The 21,894-nt window shown below is 55.7% G+C and overlaps 1 protein-coding gene across 1 annotated transcript; it reads left to right on the top strand.

The window, feature by feature from the left end:
- The first annotated feature begins 2,160 nt into the window (after window positions 1-2,160).
- RAB36 (RAB36, member RAS oncogene family) lies at window positions 2,161-15,785 on the top strand. Its single transcript, XM_036277015.1, has 11 exons — window positions 2,161-2,248; window positions 3,191-3,273; window positions 6,237-6,328; window positions 8,038-8,103; window positions 8,543-8,644; window positions 11,372-11,436; window positions 12,257-12,312; window positions 13,181-13,258; window positions 13,569-13,659; window positions 15,165-15,284; window positions 15,721-15,785. The coding sequence occupies exons 1-11, from the start codon at window positions 2,179-2,181 to the stop codon at window positions 15,783-15,785; spliced, it is 888 nt and encodes a 295-aa protein (XP_036132908.1). The 5' UTR covers window positions 2,161-2,178.
- Window positions 15,786-21,894: the final 6,109 nt, after the last annotated feature.

Raw genomic sequence — 21,894 nt, 5'->3', positions numbered from 1 at the left:
CAAAGTATTTATTTTCATTTGAGTTATTTCTTCAATAGGCAATATATACACATAGAGAAAAATCAAAAAGTATGAAAGAAAAACGTGTCCCTTAGTCCCCAAACAACAGGTTGTCCACACCTGTGGCAACCACTGGTATCTTTCCAGATGTAAGCTAAACTTATCCAAATAAATATGATTTATTTACTTTTTAATGTTGCTGCAGCATACTTCAAATACTGTTGTCCATCTTTTTTTTTATTTTTAATTAATTTATTTTTTTTTATCCTTACCTGAGGACACTTTTTGCATTTATCTTCAGATAGAGTGGGAGGAAGAAAGAGAGAGAAACATAAATGCGAGAGAGACACATCGACTGGCTGTCACCCACAAGACCCCAACCAGGGCCAAGGACAAACCACAACTGAGGTACGTGCCCTTAGCAGAAACCGAACCCAGGACCCTCTGGTCCACAGGCCCACGCTCCAACCGCTGAGCCAAACTGGCCAGGGCTCTTTTTTTATTTTTAATCCTCGCCCGAAAACATGCTAACTGATTTTAGATGCAGGGGAGACAGAAACATTGATCAGTTGCCTTCCCATAGGCAACTCGACCGGGGATCAAAACCTCAGCCTTGCCCTGGCCGGTTCTGCTCAGTGGTTAGAGCTCGGCCTGCGGTCCAGAGAGACTTGGGTTCAGTTCCCACTAAGGGCGTGTACCTGTACCTCGGTTGCAGTTTGTCCCCAGCCTTGGTTGGTCGTGCGGGTGGCAGCCACTCAATGTGTCCCTTTCACGTCGATGTTTCTCTCTCTCTCTTCCTCTCTCTCCCTCCTACTCTGTCTGAACAAAAAATGAAAACATGTCCTTAGGTGAGGAAAAAAAAACCTCAGCCTTTTGGGGTATGGGAGGACACTCCAACCAACTGAGCCACACTGGCCAGGGCTCCACCTTCTTTTTTTTAATTTAATATTTGTTCACTCACTTAACATTCACTAAGTGTCTGCTATGTGAGGCACTGTTCAGCCAATGTGATACATCAGTGAGCTAAACAAAAACCCCTGTTGCTGTCATTGGAGGGAAATACACAATCACCATAAACAATAAGTTTATAATATGTTAGAAAATAGTAAGTGCCTGGAGAAACAGAGCAGAATAAGGGGTTGGGAGGATGCTGCAGTTGTAAGTAGGGTGCTAGGGGAAGCCTCATCTAGAGGTTACATCTGAGCAAACTTGAAAAAGGTGAGGAAAGGGAGCAATGTGAATAACTGGGGAAAGAGTATTCCAGGCCCAGGGAACAGCCAGTGCTAACATCTGTATGCCTGACCTGTTAGAGAAACAGCAGCAAAGAGGCCACTGGAACATGGGGGATGGGATGGAAGAGGGTGGTAAGCATTAAGAGATGTAGTAAGGGAGGAAATGGGGCCAGGGCAAATCACACAGGGCCTCTTGGGCCATTATAAAGACTTCATTAATCTGAGAGCCAGGAGGAGACATTAAAGGACGGACATGATCTGATCTGTGTTTCAACAGGATATCCTGCTGAACAGGAAAAGGAATAGGTGCAAGGATGGAATCAGAAAGACCAGTTAAGAGGAGAGAAGATGATGGTTTGGACCAGGGTGATACCAGTGGAGGTGAGAGAAAGATAGAGAATACTGAACAGATTTTTAGGGTAGAACATATAGAATTAACTGATAGATGAGATATGGGATGTGAAAGGAGTCAAGGGATCTTGAAGATCCCTCCATACCAATATATAACGAAAAATATGAAATATTTACATAACCAGAAAAAAATCGTATTTAATATATTACAAAAATAAATACTTAAACGCTTCACATAATCCCTACCAGTTTGAGCCCCCACCCGTCCCGGTTATGTGACCCGGTGCACCGGTCTCTCCATCGTCAGCCCCGCCCAGACCTCGCCTTTGGAGCCCAGGCCCCACCCCGGCGCCCTGGCCCCGCCCATGGCCCCATATCCGGCCCCGCCCTCGTTATCATGGTGATCGCCGGAGCTCGGGCTGCGTCCAGGCAGCAGCCTCGTCCAGTACCCGCCGCTACCGCGCGGTTCTGGTTGCTATGGTGACGGCTCGTGCAGGCTGCCGTGGGACCTTTCCGCTGCGAGCCCCGCCCAGCCCCAGCCCCGGACGTCCAGGATTCGTCAGACGCCCTCCGGTCCCGCGTGGCCGTCGTTGCCATGGTAATTGCGGCAGCGAACCCAGCCAGATCCGGCCGCGCTGAATCCGGATCCTCCGCAGCCGCTGCGGGTGAGTCCGCCGCGCCCCTCTGTCCCACCCTCGGCCCACCCGGGTGAGGGCGCGTCTCGGAGGCTGGGGTCGGGAGGAAGCAGCGGCCCCCGCCCACCTCCCACCGCTATAATCTGAACGCGGCCTGAGGCCCCGGGACCTCAGCATTTCCCGAACCCCCACCCTGGGCCAGGCCGGTTCTGGTCCTGGAGGAGAGCTAGGTCAGAGCGAGGACCACAGGCCTCTGTCAAGGCCATCCTAGAGGGGAAAGGGGTGCGGACAGGAGGAGAGGTAGGGCTGTTGAATAGGCGTCAGGGGCCAGTCCTGATTGGAGTGACAGGCCCATGGGCTGAAACCTAAGGCCCTGAGCCCACCCAGAGCCTTCAACCCTTAGAGACTAGGATCAGGGACTCCACCCCCACCCCCATTCCACTTCCTGCACCTGGCCTTCCAGGCCTGCGATGTTTGTCCATGCCTCACTCACAACCTGTCATAGCTCAGAGAGGGGCCACTCCTGGTTGGACACCGACAAGAGGTGGGAGAGCCAGGTATTCTGGACTTTCAGGCAGGGTGGGGCAGGCCTGCTCCCCACCAACCACCGCCACCATACTGGCTGCAGATTGAAAGAGATGACCTCTGGCCCATACTCCTGACAGGAGGAGTCTTGGATCTGTTTTTTTATTTATTTCTATTTTTTCTTTATTGATTAGAGGGAGAGAGATAGAGACATTGATGAGAGAGAACATCAATTGGCCCCCGCCTGCATGACCCCCACTGGGGTTTTGGCCTACAACCTGGGCATGTGCCCTGACAGGGAATCGAACCAGCAACCTCTTGGTGCATGGGTCAAGGCTCAACCACTGAGCCACGCCGGCCAGTCTGGAACTGAAGAGTTAGGCATAAACTTGCAGGTGAGTCCCTGGCACAGCTCCCTAACTCTCTTTCCCCTGGTTGGGTCTACAGAACGCTCTGGAAGGATGAGGTCCTCCCTGCTGCCTTTGGGGCCCCCTGTGAGCCGGGACCGCATCATCTCCAGCTTCCCTAAGGTAGAGAGTCATTAGGCCAGACCTTTATGTATGCACTGCTCTCCTGACACCACCTGCGCTTCCACACAGATCAGGTGAATCGGGGGGGGGGCGGGGGGGGGGTCAGTCCCTTGCTGACAGACTCCAAGAACTTACCAGACTTCTTGAGAAGCTGGGAGACATGGCGTTGACTGGACCAAGGTGGGCCAGGAGACAGTGTGGCATGGAGGTTAAGGGCACGGACTTTGCAATCAGACAGTCTTGGGTGTGAATCCTAAATCTGTCGTTAAGCTGTGTGACTGTGGGCAAGTTACTCAACCTCTCAGAGCCACTGTTACACGAGATAATTCCTCTCACATTGGGTGCCTGGCTCATAGTAAATGGGAGCTCCCTTGCCTGAGTGGTGGTCACCGTTTTTCTCATTATTATTATTATGATTATCAAAACAGCACTCCAGTTTCCTGACACCAAATTCAGGGTTCATTCCCCCCCCACCTCTATCATTCTGCTTTCAGTTCCTCCTGAAAACTCAACTCTCTTCCATCTATATTAAAATCTAACATTAACTTAAGCAGGAATGCAAATTAGTACAACCTCTATAGGGTGACAATATTTCTCAACATTGCAATGCCCCACCCTCTGATCCAGCCATTCAAGGCCAGGCATTGCAACAGTTTATAAAGCTAAAGGTCAAACGCAATATAAATATCCTTGGAGAGGGGGTTGCTTAATTAACAAAATGCTGCTTCCTATCACAGAGGAGTAATGAGGTACCTCTCCAGGTGCTAATGTGCAGTGACAGCCAAGGTGAAAATGCCAGGAATGGAGCAGTGTGTGTAGCACGCTCCCATGTGTGACAAAAAAGAAGGGAAAAAAAGAAATGTATGTGTTTGTTTATACATGCAGAAAATATCTCTGGAAGGATGCATAAGATCCAGCTATCAGTGGTTGTCTCCATGTGACTTGGGATGGGGCAGAGGGAGACATGTTCTCTATGAACTGGGCTTCTTACCTTTGGAATTCTTTGTCCAGGCTGGCAGGGAAAAAGGAGTTGACTGTAGTCTCTGGATACTTGGGGCCTGCAGTCATTCCTCCTCCCCCATTTCTGCTTTCCCCCAGAATTCTTTCTCCACACACCCACAAAGAAAGCCTTGATGTCTCAGACCCATGGACAGTTCCCCCAGGATTTTCCATCTCATCAGAGGCAGGGAATTACTTCCCAGGGATGACAGAGACTGGCATTTAGTGATCCAAAAGGAAGGGAAGTGTGATTGGCACAAAACAGGCCAGATCTCAGGGGACAAAGGACTCCATTTACAGAGTGGGACAGTGAGGCTCAGAGAGGTGGGGAGGGCCGCCTAAAGTCTCACAAGTGGGTGTGGAGGAGCCAGGACTTGACCCCGCTGTGGCTGTCTCCAGAGCTCTGACTTTCCCCACCTGTTTCCATGGAAGGTGAGATTCTCCCCCACTGCCTGTGGCAGTCAGGGATCACAGACCACAGCTGGCCTAGTTCATCCTGCCCCCCAGGATCACACCATTTCAGACCTGAGAAATGTGTGGTCAGGTGAGGCAAGTCCTTCCCTTTGCTCTGTGTGCCTCAGTGTTCCTGTCTCTAAACTTGGCTCACACACACACACACACAATTCTTTCACGCTTCATGCTTAGCCTTCCTTATTACACTTCTCCAGTTCATCCAAGGTCATGGGATTCCTCTAATGACCACTGTGCCCAGGCCAGGCCCCAATTTGAAGCTGACATGCAAGTCGACAGGAGAAAGCAGCCAACTTTCTCATGAGGTAGCTGACACTCCTGCATGAATGTGAGCTGCTTGGCTAAGTATCACCCGTTTCATCCTCCAACAACCAGACGAAGAGGTGCTGTTAGGAGTGTCCCCCTTTACAGATGAGGAAACAGGCTCATTGAGGTTTCATAACCTGCCTTTTTGCAAAGTTCTCTCCATTGTCCCTGCTGTCTTAGTCACACCTGGAGCTGAGAGGGCACATGGGCCAGAGCAGAGCCCCTTCCAATGCCTGAAAGCTCAGAAGAAACACTAGGGCTAGGAGATGTGGCCAAGCCCCTGCCACAGGCAACCATGGGTCCAATCAGTGCCCTGAGGGACAGAGCAGGTGGCCCAGGCCACCTCTGCTGTGTCATAGCAGAGAACACCAGCAGTCTCAATGATGCCATTCTGTCCATGTCCTTGCTACGCTCTATGCTTAGCCTTGGCCAATCTGAAAACAAAACATAATGGTCATCTTAATTTTGTTTTTTCTAATTTTAAAACAAATGTACATTCAGCATGTGTCATGGCATCTTAATAGCCATGACATTAAGCAATTAGTATATGCCAGGCTGGCTCTGTGCTTTACAAACATAATCTCATTTTATGGTCCCTTGCCTCTGAGGCTTTACAGATGGGGAAATTAAAGTTCAGAGGCATTAGGCAACTACCCAGGGTCACACAGCAGCTAAGAGTGGACACAGGTTTTCTTGACCCTGAGGCTATGCTCTTAAACCACTGCCCAGTTCTGCCTTCCAAAAATTGTGGCAGACCATAAGTGCCTTCCAGGATGTTTTCCATGCACATATATGCATACTTTAAAAACAAAAATAGCATAGAGATCTGTAGAAGCTATGGGAGGGTCTTGGAGCTAAACAGACCCTTACAGCCCACCCCTCATCTCACCCCAAGAGGGCCAGAGGGGACAGAGACCTGCCACGTGCTCACAGTATGGGCACAGCTGCCCCAGGTGAGACCCAGCTCAGAACTCGTAAGATCCTGGAGTCTCAGTGCTGTTGACAAGGTGGAGGAGGGATGTGACAGAGGGACCGGGGAAGGCGAATGAGGCTGCCAACCACAAGGCTTACGGAGCAGATGCTAGAAAACAAGTCACCACCTCGCTGCCCTGCTTGGTGATGGAGACGCAGCTTCGCAGGGTGATGTGCCCATCTGTCTGTCTGTCTGTCTGTCTGACTCTTTCCAGTGGTACACGCCTGATGCCTGCCTGCAGCTCAAGGAGCACTTCCATGGGCAGGTCAATGCCGCCTGCCAGCGCAGGAACACGGGGACTGTCGGGTGAGCGCCTCCTCCGCGCACGCAGGGGCGTGGGATGTGGGGGAGCCGGCAGGACGGAATGAGTGCCTGAGTGAACATGTGAATGCACACGTGAAGCACGCACCCAGACTGCACCAGTGCAACCCAGCATAGGCCTGAGCAGGACGGGAGTTTTTTTCTGTTTTTATTGGACACACTTCTGCCACATGGAACAGCTTTCCCATTTCTCAGCGTCAGGCACGTGATTTTCAGCCTGAGGTCTCAGCATTTGTCTTTTTCCTTTGTCTGTAATGTTCTTCCTACTCTTCAGGCCTCAGTATAGTGTCAGGTCCTCCGGGGCCCTTCTCTGAGCCCCCCACTACTCCTGCCCCCGCCTAGGCTGAGCTGGGCGGGGCACCCCTCCTGTGTGCTCCTGTGTCCCACACACTTACCTCCCGAGGCTGCGAGTTTGCTGTCTGGATTCCTCCCAGGAGGCTGAGGGCTGCTTCTGCCCTGCTCCTGCCTTGGCAGCACCTGCCTTGCTGGCTCAGGGATCTTGCAACTCACTCCTTCTCACAAACAGGCACAAGGGCCTGCTTCTGCCCCTCGACCTGAGGCGCTCACAGTCTGCTCAGGGAGTTGGCTGAGCTCACGGTGTCACACGGGTGCCGCATGGGTGTGGGAGCTTGCAGTGCAGGCCCAACTCGGAGCTTCCCAATGTGACTCAAAGTGATGCAGGGCTCGGGTCAGAATGGCCAGAGCAGCTGTGGGCATGAGGTGAGAGTAACGCTGCCGACTCATACCAGGTGCCTCATGCAGACGATCCCTGACCCTTCACAAGAGCACTGGGAGGTGGGGAGACTGAGGTAAAACGGGTACCCCCACAGCACCTCAGCAGTACCTTTACTCCTTTATCTGAGAAACAGAGTAAGGGGCACCCTGTCCCAAAACTAGAGGCCGCCTGAGAGCAGACAGTCTCTGCCCTCACAGACATGGCCAGTGAGGGCACCAGGTCACTGGGTGACGTAGAGGTGCCCTCTTGCTGTCTGCAGGTACAGGAAGTGCCTGGTCAGATGTCACCTGTTGAGCTTTGGCATGAGCTGCAGAAACCCAGAGTATCACCCACAGCCTCAGGAGTGCTGCTGCAGGGAATGCAGGACACACAGAGGGGGTGGCAGCTACTCTTGCTGAGCAGGGTCCCCACAGAGCCTGAGAAACTCAGAGCCTATTCACCTCAAGCTGCAGTTCTGTCCGTGACAGGCTCTTGGCCTGGCTGGCCCTAGGAGACACCTCCAAGGGAGTGGGTGTGTCCCACTCGGGGAGTGACTGCTCGGAGCAGGAGGGAGCCCATCAGGCCTGTAGCCCCAAGGGCTCTGGCCCCCACCCCCCTGCTGTGTTCCCTGCACATGGGCCTCTGTCTACACCCCCAGTGTGTACCGGAGTCCTGGCTGTGCCCTCAGCTTGGATGCAGCCCCATGTAGGGCTCTTCCCTCTGCTGCCTCAGCCTCTCATTTTGCCCAATTCTAATCCTCATGTCAGGGTTACAGCTCCGGGGACAGCAGAGTCCCAGAACAAATGCAGACTCTCCTGCCTCCTCTCACAGCCATCCCAGAGTGTCCCACCAACTGTCCCATCACCTGTGCAGGACGGAGGGGTGGCTCACAGGTGGGGAGCACAGGGAAGGAAGGGCCTGTGTGTGGGGAGATGCTCTTGGGACCATGCTCGAGAGCAACATGGCCACATCTTCTCAGGCTCAGCCTCTCCAAGGTGGTTGTCGTCGGTGACCTCTACGTGGGCAAGACCAGCCTCATCCACAGGTAAGCACGTCGGCCACACACCCCAGTACCAGGTTGTCAGGGCTTTGCTGGGAGACCTAGACGACGTTGTTATAGTGGAAGCAGTGTGGATGCGGGGACCCACACCTCGCGAAAGAGATGCAGGAAATCAGGGAGATGGTGGGGTCAGCGAAGAGTGTGGTGTCCCAAAACCCTGGCATCGGTCACACTGTCCCCCTGGGGCCATGGGCTCACCCCTCACGCCTTCCCTGAGAAAGGGTGCCCAGTTTCTCTTTCTCTGCCCGACTTGCAGGGTTCTCTGCAGCCTTTCCCGGCACATAGCTCGTGTCGGCTGTCTGTCCGTGGTCTCTCTCTGTGGACCTCTTAGTGATTCCCAGTGGGTGGGCGTTTTGTTGCCTCCAGACTTTCACTGTCATGAGTGAAGCTTCCATGCAGCCTCTCTGATGACTTCCTCCCACAGGTTTTGCAAGAATGTTTTTGACCATGACTACAAGGCCACCATCGGGGTGGACTTTGAAATCGAGCGCTTTGAGATTGCTGGGATCCCTTACAGCCTCCAGATGTAAGTCTGTGTCGTGTGGCTCGTGGGCGGCTCTGGGGAGACCCCTGGTGAGCTCTTTCCCAGCTGTCCAGTGGAACTCAGCAAGGACCTGTCTGAACCAGCGGGGCTCCAGTCCCCGCCCCTCCTGCACCCGGCCATCCGGGATCCCACTCGCCAGGCCAGCAAGGTGGTCTCTGGCAAGTCACTTCCGGCCTCTGAGCCTCAGTTCCCATCTGGAAAAAAGGGCCAAAGCTGGGCCCTGTGTGCCGGGCTCTGGTGGAGGCCACTTGATCCACAGGCCTTCCTCAGTCCTGATGCGCCCTCTCCACCCATCGCCCTCGCTCTGCTCTCCCTCCGCCTGCCTGTCTTCACTTCTTTGCCTTGCCTCTGCCTCTCGGGCGACTGGCTTCCTCCCTCCCCTCAGCTTCCCTCAGAACAGCCCAGAGTCTCTCCCCCGGCTGCCCCCTTTCCTACCAGAGCTCTGGACCTGTCTTCCCTCTCCTCTGGCACATGGACAAGACTGCAGGCCTGCCCACACCTCCTCCCCGCCCTCCTGCGTGGCCCCTCCCCATCCCAGGCTTTCCCACCCCAGGTTCTTCTGTGAGGCCCCCTCCCCATCCCAGGTTCTCCTGCGAGGCCCCCTCCCCATCCCAGGTTCTTCTGCGAGGCCCCTCCCCATCCCAGGCTCTCCAATCCCAGGTTCTTCTGCGAGGCCCCTCCCCATCCCAGGCTCTCCCATCCCAGGTTCTTCTGCGTGGCCCCCTCCCCATCCCAGGCTCTCCTTCATGCATCCCCCTTGCCCCCACATTATGGCTGCCCCAGCCCACCCTCCCCTTGCCTGCTGGCATTCACCAGGCCTCTGTCCTGGTCCCTTCTCCTTTCTCTCCCCAGGGTTCACACCTGCTTCTCTGGTTTCATTCCTCAGTCCTTGTGCCCTGCCTGGGATGGGGTTGGGGATCATGGTAATGAAGATGGAGCCCCGCCTCTCCCGTGGACGTCAGCTCCTGACACTGTCCACACGGCCCCGTCTCTGAGGCCTTCTCTAGCCCCAGTGCGGTCCTAGAGCCAGGGGAACCACTGAAGCTTTCCCTAGGGATAGCACAGGGTCCCACCAGAGCAGAAGAGGCTGTGAAAATGCAGGGCTGCAGGACCAAGGGGATCTGGAAGCAGGTGAGCTGAGAAGAGCAAAGAGCTGATAGGGGCAGCTGAGGTGGAGCCATACAGAAAGTGGCCTGTGGCTCGGCTCACTGCTGCGACCACAGGCTGTGTCTAATCAGAGGACCCAGGACAAAATAGGGACATGTCCTGGCTTAGCCTCTCATTGTCCTACATTAAGGCCATTTCCAGCCACCCGACTGGTCTCCCCTCCAGGCCACACTTCCAGCTCCCTACCTAGACTCATCTTCAGAAGTGAAAGAAAACGTGAATGAATTCATGAAGGAATAGAGCCCCAAATTCTGCATATGGATCTGGATCACTTGAAAAAAATTGAGACCACTGATGTCTTGTTTCTGGCTTGTCTTCTTGTCAGTTGACGGAGAAAATTTCAGTCTGTTGATTTTACTTTTTTTTTTTTTACCTTTTATTGATTTTAGCGAGAGAAGTGAGGAAGAGAGAGAGATAGAAACATTGATGAGAGAGAACATCAGTTGGCCGCCTCCTGCATACCCCTCACTGGGGATCAGGCCCACAACCTGGGCATGTGCCCAGACCGGGAATCGAACCAACCACCTCTTGGTGCATGGGTCAACGCTCAACCACTGAGCCACACTGGCTGGACCAATCTGTTGGTTTTATAAAGGAATGGATTTCCAGACTTGGCCCTGCATACTGACTTCCTGCCTGGTTCTAGACCAGGACAAGTAGATTGCAGCATTTGCCTCCATCTCTCTGGTAGTGTGCCCGTGGCAGACATCATTAATCGAGTGTTGCATTCTTTTCCATCGAGCCTGGGCTCAGCTTCTCCAGAGAGCTAGAACTAACAGATCAGAGTCACCCAAAAGATACAAACCATGTCTCTGTTAGACACCCTCACCCCCACCTGGGGAGCTAAGCATCCCCTCTGCTGCAGTGCAGAAGGTGAAGCCATGGCCCAGTCACACATGAGCAAATGGCAGAGCCAGAGCTGGTGGTCCAGCCTGGAACCCTGGCCTGCTCAGGGCCTCCTCTACAGAGCATCTTCAGCATCCTCAGAGCGAGCACAGTGGGAGCATATTCTCCTTTTTTTTTTTTCTTTTTTAAATCCTCACCTGAGGATATGTTTTTATTGATTTTAGAGAAACAGGAAGGGAGAAGGAAAGAGAGAGGAACATTGATGTGAGAGAGAAACATCAATTGGCTGCCTCCTGGACGTACCCTGATAAGGGATCAACCCCAGAGTATGTGCCCTGACCAGGAATCGAACCTAAACCCTTCGGTGCACAGCTCAACACTCCAACAACTGAGCCACACCGGCCCAAGCCAGATTCTCTTTCTTAATGGCATAGTCAGAAAGGACTGAGCCATGACTCCACTCATCTGGGCCGTGGAACTACTAAGGCTGTGCCCTTCTCCCACGGGTACAGTGCATCCAGCCAGGCAGTTCCCCAGGGGCACCCTGAAAGAGATCCTCAGGAACTGGGAGGTGGACACAGCTGGCTTGGGCCCTCAGGTCTGCACCCGTCACCCCACTAGCCTGCTGAGCTCTGACCACTGCAGTCATTTATCTGCCACCTCTCTCTTTCCCCTTCTCTCTCTGCCACCGCACAGCTGGGACACAGCAGGGCAAGAGAAGTTCAAGTGCATCGCATCTGCCTACTACCGGGGTGCCCAGGGTGAGCAGCTGGGCGATGGCAATGGTGGGACCCTCAGTGTCATGCAGCAGAGGGCTCCCTGCCAGGCTCAACAGTGAGAAGCCCAGGCTCCAAATCTGTCCCCAGGAAGCACTGAGAAACCCTCTGGCCGGTCCTCAGGGCCTGGACTGTCACACCCTTTGGGGACACTGTGGTGATGGGTGCTCCCTGTGAGTCTCAGCGCCAGAGTCAGTGCAGAAAGATGCTCAGAGGGAGAAGTACGTGTCCAGAGACCCCAGAAAGGAGCAGAGTTGACTCCAGGAGGAAGTGGGGGGAGGAGGCCGCTGAGGAGAGGAGCCGAGGGCGCAGGCTGCATCTTCCTGTTTTCTGCGCTCCCTGCTCCCCAGAAAGTGTTCCCCTAAAGCTGGTTGTTGCTAATTGCACTCACAGCATAGCTGCCATTGGTCAGACGTCTGCCTCTTATGAGGCCCTGAACCAAGAGCTTTTCAGATAGCTGCTATGGCTTAAACCTCCCAGCAACGCTGAGAGCTGAAGGTGGTGGTGCCCATCTCACAGATGGGAGCAGGCTCTCAGCAGTGGAGGCCCTCGTCCCAGCTCCCCTAGCCATGCATGGCAGAGGGGGTTTGAACTCAGGAGCCCCAGGCTCACCTTGCCTCTCTGCATCCCCTGCTGTGGCTGCACTGCAGGGTGTGGGTCTGGGAGGGTGTGGGAGGTGGTCACAAGGGGCAGCCTCTGGGCAGGTCATTGTGGGAGCCAGAGCTGAGTGCCTGGGGGCCCACCCTGGCAGTTCCTGGGGAGCAAGGAGCTCACCAGCTCTTGGCTTTGCCCCCCACATGTGCAGTGATCATCACAGCCTTTGACCTCACTGATGTGCAGACTCTGGAGCATACCAGGCAAGTCTGGGACTCTGCAGCCTCGGTGGGCCCCCTGGGCTCAGAAAACCACCTGGAAAGGCTCCCCAAATCTGGGCCCATGAGTCGGGCCCCCAGTGGCAGGTGCAGGTGACCAGCTCACAGGCTACTTACTGTTCAGTTGCCTTATTATCTCTCAAGATTTGCACCCATACGCTGAAGTCAGGGCTGGCTTGGAGTGCGTAGCCAGCATGGTCGCACCGGGGCCTATGCTTGGAGGGCCTATGCTCTATGCTCTGCTGTTGCTGTCTTGATCCTTATGTTGGACGAAGGGCCTCATATTTTCATTTTTCCCTGGGCCCTGCATATTATATAGCCGGCCCTGTCTGAAGGGCCATGATTCGGTGCTTGCTGTCTTGGGCAGAGATCTGGTCAAGAGAGCTGGCATCATGACCAATTCTGGGAGCCCATCCTGCTTCTGCTGGGAATCATCCAGCCAGTGGACCAAAGTCCCCTTCACCTCGCTTTTGTTTGGACATTCACATCTGGCATCTCAAGCCCTGTGAGGGAGGCCAGGGTTATTGTTCCAGTTGATGACACTGCAGGACTCACCCAAGTTGACAAAGGGCAGAGCCACAGCCAAAGCTGGGTCTCACCTTCCCTGGCTGGTGCTCTTGAGACCCGATTCCCCCGTGGTCCAGCCGAGGCCCTTCGGGGCTCAGGCCCAGCGCCCTCTCGGCCAGCGTGGGTCAAGGTACCCTCCCAGCACCTCCCAGCGCAGTGCTCCTAGCCCTGGGGAGGAGCCGGTTCGCACCCACCCCCTGGTCTTTCTCAGGCCTCTCTGGGTGGGGAGGGCTGTCTTTCAGCCAGTCCTCCCCACCCCACCCCAAACAACCTGCTGTGCGTTCAGGCAGTGGCTGGACGACGCACTGAGAGAGAATGAGCCGGGTTCCTGCTTTGTGTTTCTCGTGGGAACCAAGAAGGACCTTCTGGTGAGCTGGGTGGCCCTTAGGAGAATGTATCTGCTTTCAGCCCCAGCTTGGGAAGCGGGGGTGGCCCTGACATGGCGAGATGAGGATTTGAATCTGCAGGCCTGGGACCTGAAAGTTCGGGGCGCTCATCTCAGGGAGGCACAGCCGGCACTCAGACTGGCCCGGGGCTACTGGGGTCTCTCCCCCGGGCAGGCATCCCCTTCCCTGAACTGGGGCTGCGCAGCCCAGCGCGAGATAGGGAGCAAGGAGGCTCAGTGGGAGATGGGCAGCCACCTCCCAGGCGCCCCTTGAAGAAGGGCTGCTCCCCCAGTCAAGGGCGGCGTGCGAGCAGACGGAAGTGGAGGCCGTGCACCTGGCCAACAGCATGCAGGCCGAGTACTGGTCGGTGTCGGCTAAGACGGGTGAGTGGGCCTGGGGCGGTTGCCCTGGGGGACTCGGGCCAGCTGTGGGAGGCTCACGCATTTCCTCCTGTGGCCTGTCGGGTGCCCACAGCACCGCCAGCTTTGCTGGTGACCGCGCAGGACCTTCCGTGCCTGAGCAGAGTGTCCTCATCTCTGGGGGGAGATTTGGAGCCCTGCTCCATGGGCCACAGGAACAGCGACACCTGACCCTCTGGGCAGGTCAGCTTTGTCCCTGTGAAGTCACTTCCAGGGTCCCAAGTCAGCAGTGCCAGGTCTAGGATTGGAACTCAGCCCTCACCTGTAACCACTGCAGCATCCTGCCCGCAGCCGGTGGGTGCCAGGTGGGAGGCACCACCTGGCGCACAGAAGGGCCCAGTAGATGTGGGCTCCCATCCCTTCCCTGGGTGTCATCATGGAAGATGCTGCTCACGGCCTCCAGACCTCATTCAGGTCACACTTGATCTGTCCCCCGGCCCCTGAGCCGCCTTCCCCCGGGGGCCATTCTCACCATGGCCCCTGAGAGATGCCCGGCATCTCTGAGCCTCAGTATTCTCGTCTGGGAAGCGGATGATGCTGTCCATCTTATTTTATTTTTAATGTAAAAGTATGTTTGAAATGACAAAAGCCATATGTTGTCACCAAGAAGAATTAGACAATGCAGAGAAGCAAAGCACCGACTTTGAAAACACCGGTTGTTGGGGCGTGAAATGAACTAACGCGCAGTGAGAGCCTGGCACACAGAGGCTCTGGGACTCGGGAATTACACCCGCTCCGAAGCCCTTGCCCTGGGGAGGGCCAGAGCAGACCCTGGCCAGGGGCTGGGTGAGGCAGTGGCGGGTGGGCAGGCCGGAAGGCTGAGGATAGTCCTACGGGTAGAAGCATCACTTCCAGCCCAATGCAAACAAAAGTGTGGCCACACGCGGGCCTGGTTCCTTCTACTCCTTCCTGATGGCATCCTATGCCCTGTGGGACCCCCTCCCATCAGAGTACTGCATGTTCTCTGAGAGCTCCCCATAGGCCAAGCAGAGTCTCCCTGTGCAGTGTACAGGTAGTTAGGTGCACAAGGGCTGTGTGCTTGTGGGGGACTGGAACCCCCCATGCCCAGCTGGGCATTCCCTTCCACCTGGAGGAGGATTCACAAAGGCTCCATGTGGTGGTGGGCACAGTTAACCCTCACAGCTGCCCACTGGACAGGTGCTTGGGTTACAGGAGGACAGGCACCTACTGATCGCCACACGTCCCCATGCTGGCCCTCAGGAGGTGCTCAGTACCGAATGATTGCCAGGATAGATCCTGGGAAGCCAAGGCACAGAGATTTGAGGGAGCTGCTGGGGCAGGTAGCCAGAGTGGGGAGGGGGCTGGAGCCAGGTGCAAGCTAGGCCAGCTGGCCAGTTCCCTGTGTGCACTGTCCCAGACAGCTCTAGAGGTGGACTGCCCTGACCCTCATACCCACTGCAGGTTGAAGGCAGAGGGGCACAGGGCACAACTGTTTTGTGGGCTCACAGGGGAGAACGTGAATGCTTTCTTCAGCCGCGTGGCCGCCCTGGCGTTCGAGCAGGCGGTGCTGCAAAGCCTGGAGAGGAGGAGCAGCTCCCAGCCCCAGGTCGGCGATGGAGACCTCATCCGTGCGTACAGGCAGCTGCGTTGGGGCTGGAAGCGGGCCTATTGCCTAAAAATCATGTCCACCATCCTCCCATCCCTCTGTCTGGGCTGTTCTTTCTCCCAGCACTCTGACCTCAGGCCTGCAGCCTCCCTGACCCCACCTACCAGCTCAGACCCCCTCCCTGGCTCCCCTTGTCTGCCTGGCAGTATCCTCATGGGCCAGGCTGGGCATTCCAGGCTCCACGGGTGCGTCCTGGCTTTGGCTCTCCTACTTCCCACCTTTGCCCACTCTGTTCCATCACCTGGAATGTGTCCCTGTCCAGGCCTTGAATGAGAGGCGTTGAGGTTCAAGTTCATAGCTCTGCCCAGCAGTCACCAGAGGGTATCAGCACGGGGGGGGCCTGTGCAGTGTCCCTGCAGGTGCCTGGTTATGCCAACTGACTTCTCCCCTCCCCACAGGAATGGAGGGAAGTCCATCCGACACCCAGGAGACCAAGAGGCCCTCCAGCCTGGGTTGCTGTTAGCCAAGGACTGTGCCAGAGGCCTCCACTCCCGACGCACACATGGGCAGTGCCTTCTGTGACTGCAGAGGGGTGACACGGAGCCTGAACTCTGTGACGTCTGTCCACCCTCTGCGACTTCTCTTTAGCAGGCCGGGGGCCAGGAAAGGCCCTCACTGACTGCCCGGGGCCCACACTGCCCAAGAGTGGGGCCTGCGGTGTTACCTGGAAGGCTGGTGTCCCCTGGCCTTGAGAGGCCTCAGGCTGCACACGGGACACCTGTGCCCCACGGCCCACATCCCTTGCCCTCAGCACACGTCAGCAGTCACCCGGGTGCTCTTTCTGAGCTTTCCTGAGGGGGCCTCCGGATCCTTCTGATCTCAGCAGTCCAGGTAGGCAGGACTGGTCACCCCTGCCTGGGACTTCCATGTTTGCAACAGGACTCGCAGTTCTGGGTCTCCCTGTCCATGTTCCTCTGCCAGCCTTGCAGGGTCCCTGGGTAGCCTGCCTCCAGAGGAGGATGGATGAGAAGGCCTCTCTAATCACTTCTGGCTGAGGGGCCATCTCTGGCTCCTCCTCGATCCCCAGGGTCCTGCCCTCTGGTTAGTGGGCAGGGACCAGCAGAACAGGCCACTCATCCCCCTCTGGCCCACCTGGGCAATCAATGTCTCCATCTGAGCTGCAGGAAAAAGACTGCCCAGCTGCCCTTGGGGTAACTCACTGCTGCACCCCTTGAGCATGGCACTGCCCTGCTCTGCCACCAGCAGCAGTCACCTGGGCTCTGCTGGGCTAGTGCCCACTGTTGCCCCCACTATCCCTCTCTGCCACCAGCCTGCACAGGAAGGACCTGGGAATGAGAAAGTGCTGAGCCCTTGCCTCTTAGGATCTTTGTAATGGCATCCTCGTGTCTGGAGGACATTGAAGGCCCTCCAGGGTCTAATGTGGTCCTGTCTCCACCCCTCCTGCACAGCCAGCCAGACAGGAACAGCCCGGATGCCCATCCCTAGCTCCTGTCCAGAGGGCCCTCCCCCATGCCCTCATGTTGCTCCTTCATGTAGGCTGTTGACTGCCCCCACCCACCTCATACTCCCACAGCCCTAGATATATGCCCATCATCCCTGCCCACCTTGTGCCATAGGCGGACAGGCACGTCTGGACACATCTTACCTGCTTCTCGCAGATGCTCAGCATTTTGCAGGCAGCCATTCTGGCTGGCGCCGCCGCCCAGCACCCTGGACCGTGCCCAGCACTACAGGCGCTCACAGCAACTGCCAAACATCTTGTTGGGGAAAAACACTGGCATCTTTTTCTGTTTATTTTTCCTTTGCCACATTTTTAGCTCTCTCCTTTTTTTTTTTTTTTAAATAGGTATAAAATACTTCTTTGTAAAAGTCGCTCTTAAAGGAATTGCGTGCTTATTGCTTCTTGTAAAACAAAATGAGAGTAAAGCCCTGTACGCAAAGGGGAGGTCCCCTCCGGTCGGCACTCTGGGAAGTGAGCGCTGTTCTCAGCTGGTAGGAGTCCTTCCAGACTGGTCCTGCGTGTGCACCACCGTGACATTTGTTGGCCTCTTTGTTGTTTAAGCAGAACGACCTCTCTCCATGTACACTATCTGGTAGTTCATGTTCTTTTATTTTTTATTGATTTTTAGAGAGAGAAGAAGGGAGAGGGAGAGAGAGAGAAACATCTATGCAAGACTGAAACATCAATTGGCTGCCTCCTGCACGCCTCCTACCAGGGATGGAGCCTGCAACCGGGCATGTACCCTGACCACCAGGAATCAAACCGAGACCTGGTTCACAGGACAGTGCTCAACCAAGTGAGCCACCCGGCCAGGGCACAGCTCTGGTTCTTGACCACCGGGGGGAGCCCTGTCCACACATGGAAGCCTCAGGCTCCTTAACGTAGCAGCTGCCAGCTCTTCATGGATAGACCGGAGTCCATTATCCCGCCCAAACATGGGACACTCGGTTTGTGTCAGTCAGCTTTCTGCTTTACAGGAGATGCTGCAGTGGCCATCCTTGTAGTCACAGCTTTGCACACTCAGGACTCCCCGAGGCCTTGCTGGACAGTGACCCCAGCGATCCACTAGACACAGTCTTGGGGACAGGCCGCATTGGGGGTGGATTAGGATGGGGTTTGCAGCACACCGCAGAAAGCATCTCAGGACAGGAGAGCCTGGCACAGGGATGGGTGCTCTCTACAGCTCCCTCTCTTTGCCCCTTCAGGTCCCGGAACTGGGGGCAATGATGGCATCCTGTTATTACCAGCTCCTGAGCGAGGCCCCCACTGTCTCGTATGACTACCTCTGTCAATGGCCCTTATTAAACTCTCCTCGTGTTGCCCGCTGTGTGTGCTAAGTTCTTTCCCGGAAGCTGGTTGATACGGTGTCTCTGTCACAATCACAGCAGTGTGGTTCCCCTGATATGACAAGTCACTGAAGGAATTCTCTTCAAATGCCTCCACCTTTGGCTGTAAATTTTTGCAGCAGAGACCCAGGACCGCATGTAAGTGCTTCAGAAATATCACTCTGCCTCATTCCCCCGGCCCCTTCCCTGCTTCCTCCTCTCTCTGAGCCCACACTCTCACCTGAGGCCCCTCACTGGCCACCTGGCCCACCCCTGCAGGCCCCTGTGCTCCAGCCTCCACCCCTGGCCGCTTCATCCCGGTCACAGTGCAGTCTCTGCGGGTGCCTGGCCCTCATCCCTGCCCAACAGCTCAGTGCCTCAGCTCCAGGAAGACTTCATGGACTTCCTGTGACTCTTACAGCACTGTGACCTCTGGCTGTGGTTGCCTGTGTCTGGACTTTCTCTCCCACCCTCTTGTGGGACCCCAAGAGCCAGGACAGTGACGTAGGACCTCATCTCTCCAGCCTCTCCTGGAGGGAAGGCCCCACAGTGAGGGGCTTCTGAGGGGAAGCCTGCTTTGGTGCCCCCAGTGAGCCAGAACACCTTCCTTCCCAGTCTCCTTGGACGCATCACTGAAGTTCCAGTTCCCCACGGACTGTCCCGGGGCCTCAGCAGCCGGCCTTCTCCGCCTCTGCTTCCCCAGCCCACCCAGTATCTGAACGAAGGAGTGACTCAGCCACGTGGCGAAGCCTCACTTGATGTTGCCTACATGTGAAATTTTTCACTTGGGCACCCAGGAGGGCGAGGCCAGAGCTGGGGTCACCCCTGATCCCAGGAGGCTCCACCATCGGCTCCAACCCACTTGTGGTGGAAATTCTGGCCGAGCATTCCCAAAGCAGGGGTCGCCAGGAGCGGGGCTGCTGGCCTCTCGGGGGAGTAGTGAGAACCCCCGTCTGCTGGGCGCCGACTGGGTGCCAGGCCTGTATGCAGCGAAGTGCACGAGGAGAAGCCATGTAATCACAGCAACCCTGGGGCTGGTGTCATGACCCTCTTGTCCCCAACAGGTGGGGAGAGCAGGGGCAGATAGCAGAAGTGATGGGCACATCTGAGCGCCTGCTCTCCTGAGCGTTCTCTCCTCTGCCTCCTCCCCCCACCACATGTTGGGTCTGAGCCCCATGGAATCCACTCTGGGCAGTCTGGCCCTTGGGCAGTGTTTTCCTTACCTGTGTGTCCTCGGGTCAGGCAGACCCAGCCCAGGGCTGGAAGCGTGAAAAGGGGTTTATCTGCATGGCCCCAGCCATGCCCAGCTCCTCAGTCTCCAGCAGAGCCAGGAACCTCAATCCCTCCCTCATTCCCCTGCCCCCGTGTTTTAGTCAGTCCCCCAGCTCCACAGCCACGTGACAAGGACTCTTAGCAGGACATCAGCCTCCTTAGTCACGTGTCCTGGGTGCCTGCGTGGGGCCTCTGGAAGGGAAGGAAGGCCATAGATCCATTCAACTCCCCTCTCGGTCTGGGGGAGGGGAGGGGAGCCACTCCCAGAGGAACCTCGCGCTCCAGAGGGACCCAGGGTGTCTTAAGGTCACCTAAGAGCTGGAACGTAGAGAAGGACAGAAGATCAGCTGCACTCACATGTTCACTCCTTCACACGAGCGAGAATTAGTGAACCAAGGGGAGGCCCTGGGAGAGAGGAGTTCCAGGCCACGGGGGCGCAGGACCTGACTGAGGAGGCCCAGGGAGGGGCCTCCTCTTCCTGGGGAGCTGGCTCCTGGAGATGGGGTGGGGGCTGGGCACAGCCCTGAGACAAGACACTCTCCCACCAGCTCCAGGGCTACTCTGCCATCTGCTATGGCCTCCCAATGTCACTTCCCATATGTCGGGCCTTCCCCTGAGGGAAGCTGATCGGCAGACTGGAACTGTGGCTGTCACGCCGCCTCCTTCCAGGCAGAGCAGATCCTTCCCGGACTCCACCCCCCATCCAGATGCCTCCCCAGCATTCAAGGCCACCGGCCACCTGTCTGAGCCTGCGTCCCAGGCGACTATGAGAGCTGTCAGTCTGGTGCACGGGCCCTTTGATCAGCTTGCTTCCCACTCAGTCCTCCAGGACGCAGAGCAGCCCCAGGGCTCCCTCGTCCCCCACGGGTGGGTGGCACCCCTGGCCTGAGGGTGTTCTGAGACTCTGACCACCGGAATCCACAGCCTGGACCATCTCGCTGGCCATGCCTTCAAGAACAAGCTCATCTTGTCCCTGCCCCTCTGCTCTCATGGAGGTTGGAAGGCAGCCAGAGTACCCCTGGGACTCCTCCATTGTAGGAGCCTCAATAATTGATTCTGCAGAAGGCAGGCGGAGTTACAGCTGAGGGGCCTGGGAGGAAAGGCCCACACCCTCACTGCTTTGGAGCCCTTGGCCAAGGGGGCCCCCTAGACCTCTGCTCCCACTTTGGCCGGGGGCTGAGAGCCTGGAGGAGGTGCTCAGCCAGGCACCGTGCAGCACAAGGCAAGCAAGCAGGACAAAGAACAGCTGTATTGATCGCCCAGTTCTCAGATCTTGCCAGCAGCTCCCTGGGGCTGGCAGATGATGGATGCGTGATGGCAGATGACAGAAGGGGGTCATGTGGACCTCCTCTTTGAAGGGAGCCCTCCCGTGGCCTCTGACCCCCAAACGAGTGGGGATGAGGGTACAGACAGGGCAGGGAAGGAACAAGAAAAAGCCCAGGCTTTCCAATGGGCCTCAGGTAGGTCTTCAGGCAGAAAGTCCTACCATCTTTATAATGCCACACCTGACAATCCTGCCTGATGAAACAGCACTTTAGGACTCAGGCTGGCTGGGCTCAAGTCTGAACCCCTTTCTCTGTCTCTTGCCCAGATGGTGGTTGGGAAGGTGAAAGGAAGTCACATCTGTGGAGCCCCTGGCCCCAGGCTGGGCAGCTGGCAAGAGCTGGGTGGATGAGAGCCCTGCAGATGGTGACTCTAAGTGCCTCTGTGCCCACCCACACTGTGCCTTCGCATGGATTAGAAAAGGCATCCTTGCAGTTCCCTGAAACGTTAGACACAGAATTGCTGTATGGCCCAGAACTGCCATTCCTCGGCATATCCCCAAAGACTTAAAAACAGGGACTCAAACAAGTACATGTACACACATGTTCAGTGCAGTGTTATTCACACCAACCAAACATCCATCAACAGATGAACAGATTGACAGAATGTGCTCTGTCCATATAATGGAATATTATACAGCCTTAAAAAGGAATGAAGTACTGAGGCATGCCACAGCATGATGAACCTTGAAAACAGTATGCTAAGGGAAAGAATCCAGTCAACAAGACCACATATTGTAGATTCCATGAACTATTCAGAATGGGTAAATTCACAGAGACAGAAAGGTTGGTGGTTGCCAAGGACTGGAGGGAGGGGCTAGGAAGCAACTGCTTGATGGGTATGGGTTTCCTTCGGGGGCAATGAAAAGATTTTTGAACTAGATACAGATTATGATTTCACAATGTTGTGAATTTCCAAAATGCCTCTGATTGTTCACTTTAAAATGATTAATTTTATGTTATGTAAATTTCACCTCAATTTTTAAAAAGCACTGGTTGCTCAAGGCATTTGATGTCCATCTGTTAGAAAACTGTTATAAACCGATTTTGTAAGAGCAAGACACCTTTCTGCAGTTGCCGTCACCACCAGGATTCATGTCTACCAGCTCTAAGCTGGGATGGTGTCCCCTTTGATAACAGCGTTATTGAGATATTATTCACATACCATACAGGTCACCCATTTCAAGTATA

This window comes from Molossus molossus, unplaced genomic scaffold, assembly GCF_014108415.1.
Source record: "Molossus molossus isolate mMolMol1 unplaced genomic scaffold, mMolMol1.p scaffold_m16_p_22, whole genome shotgun sequence".
In the NCBI taxonomy this organism is placed as follows: domain Eukaryota; kingdom Metazoa; phylum Chordata; class Mammalia; order Chiroptera; family Molossidae; genus Molossus; species Molossus molossus.
The sequence above is the reverse complement of the archived record's forward strand: the minus strand, read 5'-3'. Positions and strand labels throughout refer to the sequence as shown.

Bases quoted from the DNA above. Each gene is read 5' to 3' on its own strand.
- RAB36 (XM_036277015.1), top strand. From the start codon at position 2,179: ATGGTAATTGCGGCAGCGAACCCAGCCAGATCCGGCCGCGCTGAATCC. The intron at 6,329-8,037 runs GTGAGCGCCTCC...ACATCTTCTCAG, and splicing joins AGGAACACGGGGACTGTCGG to GCTCAGCCTCTCCAAGGTGG. The intron at 11,437-12,256 runs GTGAGCAGCTGG...CCACATGTGCAG, and splicing joins CTACTACCGGGGTGCCCAGG to TGATCATCACAGCCTTTGAC.